At 38.5% G+C, this 18,605-nt stretch overlaps 1 protein-coding gene across 13 annotated transcripts in view; it reads left to right on the forward strand.

Moving 5' to 3' along the window:
- Positions 1 to 18,605, forward strand: part of LOC138751556 (retinoic acid receptor beta) — a 942,630-nt gene that overhangs the window by 784,855 nt on the left and 139,170 nt on the right. For all 13 annotated transcript variants that reach the window (XM_069913985.1, XM_069913986.1, XM_069913984.1 and 10 more), the window contains one exon: positions 2,305 to 2,446. In XM_069913985.1, coding sequence (XP_069770086.1) covers positions 2,305 to 2,446 — 142 coding nt within the window. The remainder of the gene's footprint in view (positions 1 to 2,304; positions 2,447 to 18,605) is intronic.

The raw sequence follows: 18,605 nt of genomic DNA on the forward strand, positions 1-18,605 counted from the left end.
ATAAGTGTTTAATTTCAAAAGACTGTACTGTATCTGAAGAAACTTGAAATGTTATGAATTTCAAATGCCACTCAAGGGGAGCATTTAGATTTTTATATCTGTTGTAGCCTGACAAGTTGTCCTCAAAAGGCACACTGGAAAGTCATCCGACAAATCAAATTTCACATTTTTCTCAAAAGTTAATTTCTCACTATTTTAATGTACATTTGTATTAAACATTGGCTTTGCAGGAGAAGCTAAAGAGCTATAGAGGATGATTGCCTCTCTGATAGGAAACCTGTGACTAGTGTGTGCCTCAGGGATCAGTGCTGGGTTTGTTATCTATATCAATGATCTGGATGATAATGTGGTCAATTGGATTATCCCATTTGCAGATGACACTAGGATTGCAGCTGAATCTAGACCAGCTTGAAAAATGTGTTGCAAAATGGTAGATAGAATTTAATGTGGACAAGTGTGAGGTGTTTCACTTTGAGAGGACAAACCAGAGGAGGTCTTACATGGTAAATGGTAGGGCACTTCAAGACATGGTGAATCAGAGGGATCTGGGAATACAGATACATAACTCCCTCAGGTAGAAAGGTTGTAAAAGGTGCTTTTGGCAGATTGGCTTTCATAAATCAAAGTATTGAACACAAGAGTTGGAATGTTATGCTGAAATTGTATAAGACATTGGTGCAGCTAAATTTGGAGTATTGTGTGCAGTTTTGGACACCTACTACAGGAAAGATATCAACAAGATAGAAAGAGTGCAGAAAACATTATGAGGATGTTGCTGGGACTTGAGGAGCTCTTAGAGGGAAAGGTTGAGCAGATCAGTACTTTATATTCTGAGCTTTGGGGAATGAGCAGTTAGCCTTTTCAATGCTAGTAATAGGGACTAGACCAGGGTTTGAATCCTGTGCTCTCTGTCAGGAGTTTGCATGTTCTGTGTGGGTTTTCTCTGGGGGCTCCTGTTAAAAATGTAAGGAGGAGGGGTGTAGGTTAATGGGATGTAAATTGGGCAGCTCGAACTCTTGGGCCGAAATGACCTGTTACCATGCTGTATGTCTAAATATTTTAAAATAAAAATTTGATAGAGGCATATAAAATTATGAGGGGGTTAAATGGAGTAAATGCAAGCAGATTTTTCTACTAAGGTTGGGTGAGAAAAGAATTAAAGGGTGAAAGGTGAAATATTTAAGGAGAACATTAGGGGGAACATCATTTGGAATACTGCGTGCAGTTTTGTGCCCCCTATCTTAGAAAGGATGTGATGTTGTTGGAAAGGGTGCAGAGGAAATTGACTAAGATGATCCCCGGAATGAAAGGGCTAATGTACGTGGAGCATTTGGCAGCTCTTGGGTTGTATTCATTGGAGTATAGGAGAATGAGAGGAGATCTCATAGAGGCATTTCATATTTTGAAAGGTTTAGATAGGGTGGATGTAGGTAAGATGTTTCTCTTGGTGGGTGAATTGAGGACAAGGGGTCATAGTCTGAAAATTAGAGGTAATCCATATAAAACTTCTTTAGCCAGAGAGTTATGGATCTGTGGAACTCACTGCCGCATACAGCAGTGGAAGCCAGATCACTGGGAGTATTTAAACAAAATACTTAAATACTTAGAGTATTTCTGTTCATTGTTCATTATTGTCTGAAATTGGAGGATCAACTTTGTTCAAATCTTGGACTAATTTCTTGTGTCGTTACCTGATTTGAGTATAATTGAACACAAACTATTTTTTCCTCATTTTAATTTAGCCATCTATTCCACTCAGTAATATTATTTTAGAAATGATGAAGTAAATTAATTAATAATTGCAAAAAATTAAGCACTACGTGAATTGTAGCTGAACAATTATAAAACTTGTGCTGTATTTCTGATTTCCCTTTTCTTCTGTATGAACAAGAGTTGTTTTATTGGGTTAATGTCTATCTCCAGGATAATGAACAAATATGATGTCTAGGATAGCCATAATCTGTCTCAAAGGCTAAAGAGGCTGAATGACCTGCTTTGTATCACTAAGTCCAGAATGATGTATGTTTATCTGTGGATATTATTTTGATCTTCCCTTCCACAGTGCCAGGTCATGAAAATCAGATCCTGAGTTCTTTGTTTTATATAATATTAAAGTTCTTTCAGGATGTTTCCATGATAGTATTTGATTAATTGAGATGAATGTGGATTGTTTTTCAATAGATCATTATTGTCATATAATATGGCTTCTATTCATTAGTAATACAGTATTCTGCATTTGAAAAAGTATTTCCATGAATAATCTGAGGTTCAGCTCATATATTCCCTTTTTGCTGCCTTTTTCAGGGTTTCTTCCGGAGAAGCATCCAGAAAAACATGGTTTATACTTGTCACAGAGAAAAGAACTGTGTCATCAACAAGGTTACCAGAAATCGCTGTCAGTACTGCCGATTACAAAAGTGTTTTGAAGTGGGCATGTCTAAAGAGTGTAAGTTCACAGTTCAATCTTTATCATTTTAGTTTTGTAAGATGTTCAGTTTGCCTCTGTGAATAACTTGCTTTTGAAAGCCAGTACTAGCAGAAAAATAAATCTTGAAGCTAAAATATGGATTCATTGTGTTCTCTGACTCTTTTTCAGAATAGATTCATTACTGCAGTGGCTCATAGGATTGGTTATTTTGCCTCCCAGAGGGTCTGCTTTTATCTCATGATGATGTTGTGAAGATTGAGCCCAGGAGCTTTCAATAACAATTGCATGCATCTTCCCAACAATAGTCTGAGACATGGGTTTGAAACTTGCTATTTCATCGTTCAATTTACCATATTGTCATAAAACTATAAGCAAAAGAAATCCAGTAACTAGATTGCAAATTAAAATATAGACAACAGCAATAATTTAACTCAGAAACAATGATTTGACTCGTGGAATATGGAGACAGCCAAATAAGGTGTGATTTAAAAGTTGATTTGAAAAGATGTGGATCTAAACAGGACCCTTAATGAGCAGGCATACAAATTAGTTTGAAGAAAAAAATATGAAGAATGGGACCAACTTGTTCTGGGTCAAAAAGGAAGGAATGCACTGGAGGCTAAATATGATGGTGAAGATTTGCAAGATGGTAGAAGATTATGGAGATTGTGAAAATTAGTAAGAGAATTAATTGTGAGGACCTGGAGGATTTAGAAGCAAGAATGGCATTTTAAAATTGACATATTAGACCAGAGAGCAACTGATGAGTGAACAGTACTTGGTGCATAGTACGTTAGAAGAAGCAGAATATTAGATGTGATTAAGTTTGCAAAGAATGAGGAATTGGGAAGTTCCTCATCAAGAGTCTGATATAATTAAGTTTGGAGGTGATCAAGGCATCAAACTCAATGAGAGCAGCTATATTAAATTTAGGCTGCTGATTTTGGCCACCTAACTATAGGAAAGATAGAAAGAGTGCAGAGAAGATTTACTAGGTTAAACAGGTTAGGACTTTATTCCCTGGAACGTAGAAGAATGAGGGGAGATTTGATAGAGGTATTTAAAATTATGAGGGGGATAACAGTAAATGTAGATAGGCTTTTTCCACTGGATGGGCGAGATACAAACGAGAGGACATGGGTTAAGAGTGAAAGGGGATAAGTTAAGGGGAACATGAGGGGAAACTTCTTCATACAGAGAGTGGTGGGTGTGTGGAATGAGCTGCCAGCTGAAGTGGTGAATGCAGGCTCAATTTTAACATTTAAGAAGAATTTGGACAGGTTCATGGATGGGAGATGTAAGGAGGGCTATGGACTGGGAACAGATCAGTGAGACTAGGCATTTTAGCACAGACTAGAATGGGCCTATTTCTGTGCTGTAGGGTTCTATGAGTGATGTTATTGAAATGAATGTCAGTGCAGTTTATTAAGAGAGTATGCCTATAAAATATGATGCCAAAATAATAATCCAGAATAACAAATGGTGAATGCCGGAATTAAATCAAGGTGCCTGAAATGTTCGGCAAGTTGGGCAGCAGCTATTGAGAAAGAAGAGTTAACATTAACTCTATTACTCTCTTCACAGATGCTGCCTGACCTGCTGAATACTTCCAGCACTTTCTGTTTCTTGCCAAGATAATGAACAATCTTGATTATAGAGACAGATGGAGTTGGTGAGAAAATAATTGCTTGTGACTGAGGGCTATTCTCACCATCATACACCCCATAACCTCAATGTTCCAATTAACATCAATATTATCTTTCTTTGTTTTACTGATTTCTCTCCATCTTTGATAAAATTGGAATGACTCTATAGGGTACAGTAGCATGAAAGAGTTAATGAAGTTAACATCAGAAGGGAAAAGAATTAACATTATAACATGCCTCATATTTCTGTTAGCAAGGGTAATCAGAAATTAAAAGAAGTATCTGAGAAATTATAACAAAGTCAGAGGTTTAGTGTGGAAACAAAAGAACTGTTTGGGAGAGATAAACTTCATCGAAAATGGGAAAAGATTAGACAAAAAAACTGAAACTAACATGCTAAAACAAGGCAATCACCCTGTAAGATGGTTTACAAGTTGCATGATTAAGAGTCAGGCTTTCAATTTATTGATTTCATTTTTAACATACCTTGTATGTTTGTGTTTAATTATTTATTTAATTTGTCGTACAGTTTTGTTAAGTCTTACAATTGCTATGTTGTAAATATTTTAAATGTCCCCTGTTAATATTTTATTTTGAATGTAATGAAGGTTCCATTAAACATTTATGGAGCTGTTATACTGAAACCTATGAAAAGAAGTTACATAATCCCAAGACTGTGTCTTTCATCCCACATACATATGTGGATATTGCATTTTGATCATGGATCCATGCATCTGATTTTCAGAATCTCTTAAATGCTAAATGTCTTGATATTGAGCCAGAGAAAGACATATACTTGAAAAACATTTCCTAATTAATGCACACAAAATTAATAAATTGTATGTTGTTCGATAGTCTATCAATATTTGAGGTAAAATGTAGACCTCAGGTCTGATTTTAGAGGAAAATATTCTTAATTTTATTAGCATGAGGACCTAAATGGTTATTTCACTTTTTTAGTCAAGTGATTATGCTGAACTCAGTTTTGATATTAACTTTTTTAATGTAGACATATATCACGGAAACAGCCCTTCCACCCCACAACCACATTCCCAAATAACCTAATTAACTGAAAATCCCTGTACGTTTTGAAGGATGGGAGAAAACTGGACCACTCGGGCAAAACCTACACAGGTCATGGGGAGAACATTGAAACTCTGTATAGACAGTGCCGGATTCAAACCCAGGTCATGGTGCCGTAACTTTAAAAAAATTTAAATTTAGACATACTTCACGGTCACAGGCCATTTTGGCCCATGAGTCCATGCTGCTCAATTTTCACCCAATTAACTTACACCCCTGGTTTCGAATGATAGGAGGAAACTGGAGCCTCCAGGGAAAACCTACGCAGGCATGGGGAGAACGTAGAAACTCCTTACAGACAGCATGGGATTCGAACCCCGGTCCTGATCGCTGGTGCTGTAAAGGTGTTGCGCTAACCACATTGGCTGGGGCCAAGCATCCCGCCCTTCTCAAGAGATTAAATCTATAGTTTTAAAAGGTATGTTTTCACAATTAGAAATTTTAGTCTCATGGTTCACAATGAATCATAGCAAATACAACTACTGAATAATAACAAAACTTCAGAAATTTGAAAATTAATATTTTAATATATTTAATTCTATTGATTCATTTTTTTCTTTACAGAAGCAAATATATAATCTCTTACTAATGGAAAAAGGAAACACCTATTTCAATCAGGACATGGTGTCTCAGTGTCATTAAAAATGTAGTGCTAAGTAACTTGCCATTGTGATGTATTTTAATCACTCATTCTTCCCTTCACTAATGCTGCACAGAGACAGTGTCCAAATATCCATTCTCTCTGGATAAAGTTTACCATGAGTTACTGAAAGGAAGTATGCACCACCGTCAAGTTTGTCCATGACTTAAACAGTTAAAGATTGTGAGCAGAGCCTTTCCCTATCCCAGTAATTTCAAAACAATTGCCTTTTTCTGAATGGCCACGAGGCCGGAAACCAAATCTGGGACACATTGGGCCTCTGTCAACCAGCAACTCATGGGGCAATCATTTACTAATCATACTATTGAGGCTTGATACTTTATATACATGCAATGTCTAGTTGAGGCAGATTTTGCAAAGTGGGACAGATTTAGCAAAAGGATAAACAGTTCTTTTTGATAGAGGAAACAAGAAGCATTGAACCCTAATGTAACAATATACTGCATGAAAAATGAAGTTTTCTCCAGTTATTTCGTCTCCACATTCTAATAAATGAGGTGATACCCAAATAAAAATTATTAGGAGCACCAAATTATTTGTCCCTTTACAACCCAGCTGAGCTGTGTGATCTCTTCACAATTTGCATTGCACATTAGACCTTCTTGCTTCACACCCCAATTCCTTTTCTCTTCTGGCATTTCAAACCAAGGAAATATGTATTTATCTTTTCTCCTGTAATTTATTAAATGCAGTCATTTTGGTCACTGGTTAACTGTTCCACATGTCCCCTGTATAGAACTGTCAACATTGTTTCTCAATGCTGCATGGAATGACATTTGTGAAACAATATGAGGTATTTTTGTACTATCTGAGGCAGTCTTGTTCTTTATTCTCATATTCTTATAATACCAATGGAAGTCATGGTTGCTAACATTCACTGGTCTTTGAAGCTGTGCATCCTGGCTCAGTTTGTTTACATATATGCTGACCACGGACAAGCAAGTAACATTTTGAAAATTGTTCTGTTTACATTTGGTCATCCAGAGGGCATGGCCGTAGCAATTTATACTGGGGGCAGTTTAATTCAAAAGACTTCAAGATTCTCCAATAATCCTAGTACTCCCAGCTTCTGTCCTCTTCACCACTTTAACTCCTTTTTTCTCCACTACGCTTGCTCGAGTCTTTCTTATCTGAAGTAATTCTGGCTACAGCACACTGTGGTCAAAGATGCTTTTGGGAGCAGGAATTTCCATTATCAGCATTCTGCAGTCAGAATCGGGATTTGGGTGGGAGTGCAGCTGAAATGAGTGAAAGGACACAAACCAGGCATGTTTTGGGATATTGTTCTGAATATTGCACTCAGGTGGTGCTTCAAGTTGGGGAAGGAGGAAACAAAAATAATGGAGTCATTTTCTTTAATACATTATGTTAAAACCAAGTTGAGAGAGCATGTTTTACTGAGGCATTCAAATGCCCTGGATATTATTTGCATCATTATTTTCATATCCATGTGTACATTTGTATAGCTGAGATTATGTTTGTAAAAATGAGAGAAGAACATAATTAATGGGGAGTGTCATAATAGACAGAGAATGATGAAAGTTTTTCATAAAGTAGCTGGCATTGCTCTACTACTACCTCATTTCTCACATCTACACAAGTGGAGACATTTCCTCATAAAGAAAAAAACAATAATAATGCTTGAAATTTGAAATAGGAACAGATAATGCTTGAAGTACTAAACAGGTCAGACAGCATCTGTGGTTGAGAAACAGTGTTAATGCATCAGGTTATTGATTTACGTTGCAATGAAACTGCTTTGCCTAAATTATTACATTGTTTATATTGTGCAGGTTTTCTGCACATCATTAAATTCTTGTTCTTTTCATTTGGAGCATGGAATATGCTAAAACACTTGATATGTACACTTATTGTTTCATATGACATAATTATGCAATCTTGTTATTAGAATGAAAATAGGAATATCAAATAACAATTCTTTCCATGATTTGTTCAAAGCTACATTACAGACCAGAGAGAAGGGAAAAATAATGTTGATAGCAACTTCAAGGTCAATGTATTTTTCTAACTTCTGATCATAATGGAAAAGTGTAACACGGTTGCTTATCTCATTTCTGGATATTTGCAAGCATAAAAATGCTAAGGATCCAATAAACTGAATATTAAAGTTCTCGCATGATGTATTTGGAGACAAATACATGCTATTCAAATGTATCCTATCTGTCAAATAAGATCTACAGAGAAGAATAAGGTTAAGCGCTTTTAAGTTGAAATGTCCTCTTATTATTTTGAATTTTTATTCTTCAAACATGCAGCACCAAGCCAAATTTAAACATGATTGCCAGTAAAGTTTGAAAAAATACTGATATCTTCTCAAATAATTTAGGACTTGCAGGATTGCTTGGGCCAGAAAGCTATCAAAAATGAAGCCACAACCATAAAATTGACTGTTACTCCATCAATTAAATTCTAAAACTCCCTATTTATGATTTTAATTGTCGGTCACCCTAACCGCATATAATAGATTGTTTGGGCTCAGTTCATTTCGTACTGATCAAGAAGTCCTAGTCATGGTCCCAAGTCATTTGGAGTCCAGGCAGCAGTAATTGCCTCAAAATTCCTGAGCTTGGTAGTGGGATGGTAAATAAGAGTTCCTGTTCTAAATTACCATGAAGAAGCTCCTGCTGGAAATGCAAATATGAGGGCAATGTTCAAAGTAGGGATCAGACACAGTAGCCATGCTCTATTATTGAACTTGAAAGCACTTTGTCTCAGATTAGATAAAGAATGACTTTTTGAAAGATGGATTCCTGAGGCATATAACTGAGCAAGGAGCAAAATCCAAGATAATATTTTGTCCTGTGTCAGAATCATTTCCAACAATACATTATGAACTATAAGTATTTTTATGATCATAGAATTGTCTGAAGTTCCACCAAATTACATGCATAATTTTCAGAACAAAATTTTTATCCTTGAGAGTATGGATCCTGATGAGGATCAAACTCTTCAGGAATGCAGCTCTGCTGAGTACTGAGTACCAGGGTTGTTGCCAGAACGAATGTTAGATCGGGGCATTAGCGTGTTGGGGGGGTGGGGGCCACAGTGGAATGCTCATAAACTTGTTCAGTGGCGTGGGGGTGGTGCTATTGGATGCTGGAACATACTTGCTGACGAACATTAACACCATCCGCCCCCCAACGTAGGAGAAAGGGGTGCTGCTTTTACTATGTCAGGTATCACTAGATGCTACTGATACTTGACGCATGCTAGTGATATGGCCCGGGGTGGGTGGAGAGTCGCTAGTATGCATCAAGCTTGACGCATTCTAGTGATGTGGGACAAGGTGGGGGGAGGGGGGGGGGCGGGTCTGACAGCGAATGATGGTCACGACCATATGGGGGCACAGCACCCTCTTGAGAGGACCATGCCTGTGGATGGCCTCCCTTGGTGCCAACTCTGCTGAGTACTGCTTTGATGGAGGTGTTGGCTGACAAACTGCTGCATCAATTTGGTCCTGAGAGTTTCTTCTTTCCACAAATCCTAAAAATCTCACACCCAAATTAAGCAGCCTCAAAATCCAAAGTTATAACGCCACTGAAATATTGCTTTTGATACTTGTGTGTCACATTGACCACCAATGAATTATACCCATGCCACCTCAGTCCTTTCCATAACAAGATAACAAATCAGCTTCTCTAAAAATCTATTTATGAGAAGATTTGCATTAAAGACGGCTGTTATGAAGGATTTAGCATTCTGAATAGTAATATTAGCATTGCCAATTGGACTATTAATTGAGGTTTTATCAGAAAACACAAGTTATGTATCAAATGTCAACGACATGTTGATTGATGTGACTATTTAGATGTTGATTAAAAGCCTTTAACATACCCTTAAATATCAGCTTTTTTTTTACAGTCTGCAGCAAGTAGTAATTATGATTCTTAAAGGAAGAATGTAATGCCCTGTGTTTTAAGCTGGTACTTCCTCTAACTGAATGAAGATGAGGATGAACCAAGTGGGTATGGTATTCTCAATATTTCTTACTTGGAACTAACTGGGTTAGCCATATTCATCAAATAAATCAGAGAAACAGACTGATGTTTTATAATTATTATAGTTAATAATAATAATGCAGGAATAATCTTTTTTTTTAATTTAAGGTGGGCCTTGTTTCAATGAAGTTGAAGGCAGATATTAGGCTTTTTCAGATGCATTCTCCACTAAGAATGTGCCTGAAGAAGCAGAAGCGACCCTTTAAATTGCTGTTCAGGTGGCAGCATTGAAAATGCAGCGCTGGCCACCTGAAAGGACAGCTGTGTCGGGATGTGCATCTGAGCGCATTCTGGCTCCTGTCCCTTGGGCTGTCTAGTCAGGATGGCTGGATGTCAGCTGGGACAGTCAGCGTGGGCTATCAGCGTGGGGACGTCCCGCTGCTCTGCTCTCTCCCCACTCACGAAATCAGTCCCCACACTGTCAGCTGGCCAGCGCAGGCTGTCCCCACACTGTGGGGTGGCCGGCGTGGGCTGTCAGCACAGGGACGGCCCCACACTGATTCTGCTGCCATGCTCTCTCCCCATTCACGGGGCTGGAGCGGCTGGCGGGGGAGGAGGCTGGAGCAGCAGGCAGGGGAGAAGGAGGCTGGAGTGGCCGCCGGGGGATAAGGAGGCTGGAGCACCAGCAGGGGAGAAGGAGGCTGGAGCGGCCGGCGGGGGAGAAGGAGGCGCTTTGAGTCGGGTACTGGTATTGTTTCAGCCAGCCCCCTCCTCCCCCACCAGCAACTCCTGCCTCCTCCCTCACCGGCCGCTCCAGCCCCCTTCTCCCCACTCTCGAAATCAGTCCCCACAGTGTGGGGACTGGGAGAGGAGCTGTCAGACGCTGGCCAGCTGACTGTCATCCGAATGCAGCCGCTGTGCTGCGGGGATTATCCCTCTTGGAGGAGGGTTACCAAGTTCGCCTTGCAGGCGCCTCCTGGAGATTCACGTGGCATTTCGCCAAAATATGTGGCTTTACAAGCGGGGCAATTGGCCACCTGAAAGTCCCTATTGTTTCCTAAACTGCATGAAATATTCGCCTCAGCTAGAAAGCTAACGGCTATATTGTTTCATTTCTGAAATAACTAGTGTTACATTCAATTAGTCATTTGTAAGAAAGGTTTTAGAAGATGGTGGCTTTGTTGTACACAGTTTAGTTTGTGCTCATTGGAAAAGGGGAAAAAGATATGAGTGTAACAGTGTCTTTAGGTAAAATATCTTTTCTTTAAATTGAGATTCACTGAGTGTTAAATTTGTTCTGTTTGGATGAACAATCATGTGAACCTGCAACAAATTGGTCTCCAAACATGAAGGAATTTCTATTATTCCTTCATGAAAAGCTGATTCTTTTCATGAAAGAATAATAGAAATTTATAGCACAGAAATTGACCATTTGACCTATTGTATCTCCACAAGGTGAAAAAGACTATCCAACCCATTTTACTTTAAAATCTTTGATTCCCAACTTTCAGTTACTACACGTCAAATACACATCTTGCTGCTTTTCAGATGAGATGAGGATTCTGTCTCAAGCAATGAGTTCAGGATGTGTCCCAATTTCTGGATAACAAAATATTTATCTTTAGCCCTCTCTAATCCTTTATCAAAAATCATGGCCATAACGAATCACCTCCCTGCTATGGGCCACAGGTAATTTCTAAGAACTCAATCTAAATCCCTCATAATTTTATCCATCTCATTTAAATGCCACTCAGCCTCCCAAAAGTTTCAAAAGTGCGCAATCCCTGCCTATCCAACCAAATCTTTTAATTAAAGTTCTTTAGTTTTGGCAACATCCTTATAGATGCCTCTGATGTCATTGAGTCTTCTCATGATGTCCTATTCTTCAGTAATATAGTGACCAGAAACGTGCAGTATATTCTCCTTGTGACCCAAACAAGTAAATTATATTGCGTCTATATAGTCCATGTATATTATTAAGTATATGTGTGCACTGAAATTCTTATTTGCTGCAGCCTAGTGTTGTTAGTCAGTGGTTCTCAACCTTCTTCTTTCCACTCACATTCCACTTTAAGTAATCCCTATGCCATATGTGCTCTGTGATTAGTAAGGGATTGCTTAAGGTGGGATGTGGATGGAAAGAAAAGTTTGAAAACCACTATTTTAATCGTACTTAATTGACTTGTTATGTGCAAAGGAAATGGGCTGATGACAATTTTTCTCAAGCAAAATATTGCAGGACAAATGGGTCTTGAGCACTGATTCTCAATCTTCCCTTCCCACTCACTTAAGCAATCCCTTACTAACCACAGAGCACTGATGGCATAGGGTACTCAAAGTGGTATGCGAGTAGAAAGAAAAAAGTTGAGAAGCAGTGAGTTAGTCTGTAAAAGAAAAAAACCATCTATATTACTATGCATTAAATTTCAGAGGTAAGGATTAGAAAAGATAAATAGGTAATAAATATTCATTTACCATAGTGCAAGAAAAATAAAAGTGGCAGTCCTTTTGTTGTGTTGGAATAGTCTGGTGTAGCATTCGGAGAAATTCAAGAGCCTTATGACTTTTTTTAAAGCATAAAAGTCCTGTCTTCAGACTTCTGTACCTTCTTCCCAAAGGTAGAGAAGAGCTTATGACCAGTGAGATGAGGACCTTTATGATGTTGGCAGCCTTCTTGAAGCAGAACCTCGCTCAGATAGATGTTTTCAATGATGGGAGGTCAGAGCATGTGATAGACTTGGCTATGTTTGATACCTTCTGCACTCTTGGCTCCAGGGTGTGATGCAACCAGTCAGTATACTTTCGATAGTGCATCTATAAAAGTTTAATAAAGTATTTGATAACGTGCCAATGGTGGGCCTTCGTAATTTACATCGATGTGCTGGCTTCAGGAGAGAGCTTCTGATATATGGGCTCACAGGAACTTGTAGGTCAACATCTGTCCCACCAATGCAGACAAGAGTGTGGGTAATTTGAACAAAGAGTTCTTATCTTCAGTGCCCCTTTGTCAATAAAAACAAACACTCTAACTTATCACCTAAACACCATTTCTACCTACTCTACCTACCATTTACTGGCTAGGCACTGACTTGTTGGTCATCAGGCAGCTTGATACAAGGAATGTGCTGAGCAGCAAAAGTCGATATCAATTCTGTTGGTGAATTACCGTCATCATCCTGACCCCAATGGAGGCCTGCTCCAAGCCCAAACAACCTTTGCAACACTCTGCAGCCCCCCCAGCGACTGCTGGCTCTTGTCCTGGATTTAAGAATATGTATTCTTAATCCTGGCTAATATCAATCACCATCAGCTTGTCTTCCATGTTGAGTCATGTTTAATGGATGGGGGTGGATTGCCATGAGAAAACAAAATACCCAATAAAACATGATCCCAATATTGATGAAGTTTTAGAGGCATTTGTGCAGTACTCTATATATTTATATATTTTAACAAGTATGATCTCTCAATATGCTGGCACATACCTTTTAATAGTGTGTGTATACGTTTTCTTGTGTTTTAAAAATTAATACTATTATAAGTAATGCGGTATAAGATAAGATGTCACTGCCAGGAAAGAAAATACCCAAATTTGATGCATCACTTCAAATTTGTACAACTCACAAATTTGTTGTAGTGAACAAACTGCTTGGTGTATGCAGAAGGATTCTGGAGATGATTGAGCTCTTTCCTTACATTATTTGGGGGCAATCTTCTTGCATGATAAAAGCTGATGAGGATCTGATGGAAGGAAGGTTAGCCGTTTATTTAGTACATTGAATTATAATTGTGTGTTTGTCTGAATCACATTCTAATGCCAACTGAATAAAGAAGTTAGTGATGATAGAATAATTGGCAGACACAGTAATGCTACGAATATTTTCATATATGCGCAGTTCTACACTCTGTAAAGGCCATGTTGTTTTCATAATGTTCTTCAAAAGCTTAAAAGACGGCTTATGAATCTTTCTTAGCTAGGGGTTAAAAAAGTCCCATTTTGTCATTCCCTGGAAACAAGCATCTAAACTAATCTATTCTGGTGCTAAATCAGATCGGAGGAATAGTCTTCTTTGATGGATAGCCAGCTTCTGTTAAAGTGCTTATTATTCAAGGATGGGTGCCAGTGCAGTAGCAGGCAGAAAATGGACAGCAGTGTGAGATTAGCACAATACATAACTATCAACCATTCATCGTCAGAGCACCAGTACCAGATGCTTTGCAGCAGATTTTTGGAATTTGATTAAATGCCACACAAGCTGCTACCAATGAACATTAATCTAAATCATTTTAAATCTAGATTTTAGATTAATTGAACTTCTAAGAAGTCAATATAACCCTATAGAAAGATTTCTTATCTAAGTTGATAAGACCCCTTTGATTGCTTACCATTCTTCTAAATATTTAAACACAATCTTATATTTATTATAACATATAACATAACAATCACAGCACGGAAACAGGCCATTAGGCCCTTCTAGTCCGCACCGAACCAAACACCCCTTTCTAATCCCACCTCCCTGCACAATGCCCATAACCCTCCATCTTCTTCTCATCCATAGACCTGTCCAACCTTTTCTTAAATAATACAATTGACTCCGCCGCCACTATCTCTCCCGGAAGATCATTCCACACGGCTCCCACTCTCTGAGTAAAGAAGTTCCCCCTCATGTTACCTCTAAACCTCTGCTCTCAAACAAAACCAGATTTTGTGGATGAATGTTTACTCAGGCATATTAGTGAGAATTATATTGCATGAGATAAATATTAAAATAATTTAATTGCCATCATTAATTGTTGGGCAAGGGAGTAGGATAGCCTGCACATAATTGCACAACATTGAAATATGTTTTAAAGTTGCATACTTTTGATCAATCTTGATTTTTTTGTAGTCGTTATGAAGAAACATTATACAAATGTTATGATGAATCTGCTGAGCATTAATTGAAATGTACGAGTTTCTTGTGGTACAAAGCAATAAATCGTAGGTGATTAAATTAAAGATGATTAAAAGATTATAAACCATCTCTTCTCTGATGTACACTTCCAAATCCAAATGGCATGAGACTTTTTTAGTCATTCTGTCAAGGGAATGACATTTTGTTCTATAAAATCTAGTGCTGCTTTCATGAGTTCAAAGTAAATCATGAGCTGCCAACATACTATCCACCAGTCAACACACGATATTTGAAGAATAAAGTAAAAGTATTATAAAATAACTATTAAATATAAATGATTACTAACATAGTTCATAATATTCACCTTCAAAATAGAACTTTCCATTTGATGGTGATGTAAAACTTTTTGTCAATTTATGCCTTGAATAAACCCTTGTTCCTTCCCTATTTAAAAAGAAAGGTGAAAGTCATTATAAATAAATTTTACCATAAATGTGACGACAGCATTGGATACCAATATTAATTTGATTTTTTTTTTTTTTCAACTGCAAATTAAAATCTGTTTTCAGATCACTTGAAATCAGTGTACCACTTCTTTCATAAAGCACTGTGCAATAAAACAGTGGTAACTCTATTATCGCACATGGTTTTTAATTAACATTCAATTGAAAACTTTGTCAATGATTAAAATCTGCAGGCAGTATTTTTAGTAATTTTGAAACTATGGCTTAAATGGCAAGAGGGGAAAAATTAAATCTTTGTATTTAGAGATGTTGATCTCCCAGAAATTTTGCAAACTTTTAACGGTGTTTAATCCCTTTCTAAATGTGGGGTTGATCAGTCCCAAGATTATGCCTTTCTACAAAATATTATTGTTAATGGCTGTCTGCTTATTATTTATTCCTTGATGGAGGGCTTAGGCCCAAAACGTTGGTTATATATCTTTTCCTCCTATGGACACTGAAGAAAAAAACAGGGTCAGCTGGAAGATGTAATACAGGATGGAGTGGGGAAATAAGTGGAGACAAAAGGCTGTTGGTGCTGGAATCTGATAAGAAGAGAAGTGGGTATAAGGAGAGCTGTTGGGGAAGAGCAGTTAGGGGAGGACTAATAGTTAGTTGTTCGTGAATTGTTTGCAATTTTGTCTCCTAACTCCAGGAAAGATGTTAATACGATTGAAAGAGTGCAGAGAAGATTTAAAAGGATGTTGCTGGGACTTGAGAACAAGAGTTACAGAGAAAGGTTAAACAAGTTAGGACTTTATTCCCCGGAGCATAGAAGAATACAATCATGAAGAAAGCTTGCCAGCAGCTATATTTTGCTTCGTATTTGAGGAGATTTGGTATGTCACCAAAGACTTGCAAATTTCTATAAGTGAGCATTCTGACAGATTGCATCACTGTCTGGTATGGAGGACCCAATGCACGGGGCAGGAAAAGGCTATAGAGAGTTGTGAACTCAGCCATTGCTTTCATGGACATTAGTTTTCACTCCATTTCAGTGTCTCAAAAAAAAAAACAGCCTTTTTCATCAAGGACCCTCACCACCCAAGTCATGCCTTCTTCTCACTACTACTATCAGGAAGGAGGTACAGGAGCCTGAAGATGAACACCCAACACTACAAAAACAGCTCCTTCCCCTCCACCATCAGAATTTTGAATGGAAAATGGACCTCAGCCATTACCTCATTTTTTTTCTCTTCTTTTGCACTAATTTTTTTTAAATATTGCATTTACGGAAATGTAATATATAGCACTTTTTGTACCTCTAATGCACAATAATGCTGTCACAAAGCAACAAACTTCATGACATATGTTCATGTCAATAAACCTGATTCTGATTCCGATTCTGAGAATGAGGGGAGAATTGTTAGAGGTATACAAAATTATGAGGAGTATAGATAGAGTAAATGCAAGCAGGATTTTTCCACTGAGGTTAGGTGAATTAAACATAGGACATGGATTAAGGGTGAAAGGTGAAATGTTTAAAGGCAACATTATGGGGAACTTATTCATGCAGAGGTTGGTGAGAGTGTGGAATGAGCTGCCAGCTGAAGTAGTGAATATGGGGTCCATTTTGACATTTGACAAAAATTTGGATAGGTACATTGATGGGAAAGGTATGGAGGACTGTGGTCCAGGTACTAGGCAGAATATTTAATTTGGCATGAACTCGATGGGCCAAAGGACCTGTTTCTATATTGTAGTGTTCTATGGTTCTAAGAACAGGCATGAGCAGATAGACCCAAAGAGGCTGAAGGAAAGGGGGATGGAAGAGGATGGAACCAGAGAAGGAGGTGGATAAAATGGATGGGTGGTGGGTTCGATGATCCTGATATGGCATCCCAAGCACAGACTTTGGCGCTGTTCTGACTGCAGTTACCACCCTGACCTCCTAGTTCCAGGCCATTTTAATTCCCTTCGCCTTCTCATATCGGCCTGCCCATCATTACCTGAGTGAAATCCACCATAAACTACTGGGACAACACCTCATATATTCTGCCTGGGTAGTCCACTCACTAATAGTATGAACATCGAATTTTCAACTTCAAGTAATGTGTCCCCCTCTCCCAAGCCCCTTTCTGTCACCTTCCCCATTACCCTCATCCAGCCCTCCACCCATTCTCATTCCTCTCTTCCACACACATCACCCCTGGAATCTTCCCTCACCCCACCTTTGTTTCCCTCTTTGGGTCCAGTTGGTCCCACCTATCCTTCCCAAATAAATCTTGACCAACACCTCTCATTATACTACCATCATCACCTTCTCATAATATTCCAGCACCAGTAACCTTTTGTCTCCACATATCACTCCACCCCACCTTGTATGACTCATCCTGCTTCTCTCTCCTTTTGCCAATCAACTGCCGCCCCCCCCTCTCCACGGTTCACTAGATCTCCCACTGGCATCCTACCCATCCTGTACTCATTATACTGGCCATTTCCCTTCCATACTCTCAGTCTTGATGAAGGGTTCCGACTCAACATTGACAGTTCTTTTTCTCCTACTGATGCTTCTCGACCCACTGAGTTCTTCCAGTAGATTGTTTATTTCTCTAGATTCTAGCATTTGCAGTCTCCTGTCTGATGATTCAGGTTGATGACTTTTTATCCAAAGAACTGAGATTGTTTTAAAGGAAAGAAGTTTAGGAAGAATCAATAGTTTTTCAAAATTAATGCATTTGAGAGTGAGAAAGTGATAGTAGAACAGGATATAAGATAATTAACAAAAATTCAAAAGAAAGTTGAATGCTCATTTTGATGCAGCCCGTTATTATGATCTGGAATGTAGTTTTCAGTTTAAATAATAACACTTCAAAATGGAAATGAATAAGTAGGTAAAGTATTTGGGGGGAAGAAGTATACGAGTACACTTGAACAGAACTGATTTTGGCACAATGAGCTTCCTTCTGTGTTTTGAGAGTTTATTCTCATCTTGGCTGAGGGACAACATAGACCACTGGTGCAGCGACAAATCTTCACAACACAATGGAGACCCACTTTAGTGCATCTGTGCAAGGATCCTCCAATGGTATTCTGTTTGTCTCTCACTCCCACAAGAAGCCTTTACTCTCCAATGACTTGCATCTGTCTTTCAGGCTCCCTCAGTCCGAATCCCAATCTAATTATGACCTTTACACAGCCTTGTCCAAATGCAACCACTGATCTCCAACCCCCACCCCAAGCAAAATGATTCATGCATGACTTGCTTCTCCTCCACCAATTAAGAGTCATTGTTTCTGACCTGCTCCTACTTATGATCTCTCTTAATCTGAAAAATCCACCACTGTCATTGTCACACCTTGACTTTGATCCAGGTCTCAATGAGTCTGCAAGCCAACATCCATCGGGGATTCCCCACTGTGATGGAGAATAGGTCATTGTGTGCAGTAGATTATTGTTACATGAGGCTGAAAATATGCTTTAGTCACTCATA

Source organism: Narcine bancroftii, chromosome 1 (assembly GCF_036971445.1).
Source record: "Narcine bancroftii isolate sNarBan1 chromosome 1, sNarBan1.hap1, whole genome shotgun sequence".
In the NCBI taxonomy this organism is placed as follows: domain Eukaryota; kingdom Metazoa; phylum Chordata; class Chondrichthyes; order Torpediniformes; family Narcinidae; genus Narcine; species Narcine bancroftii.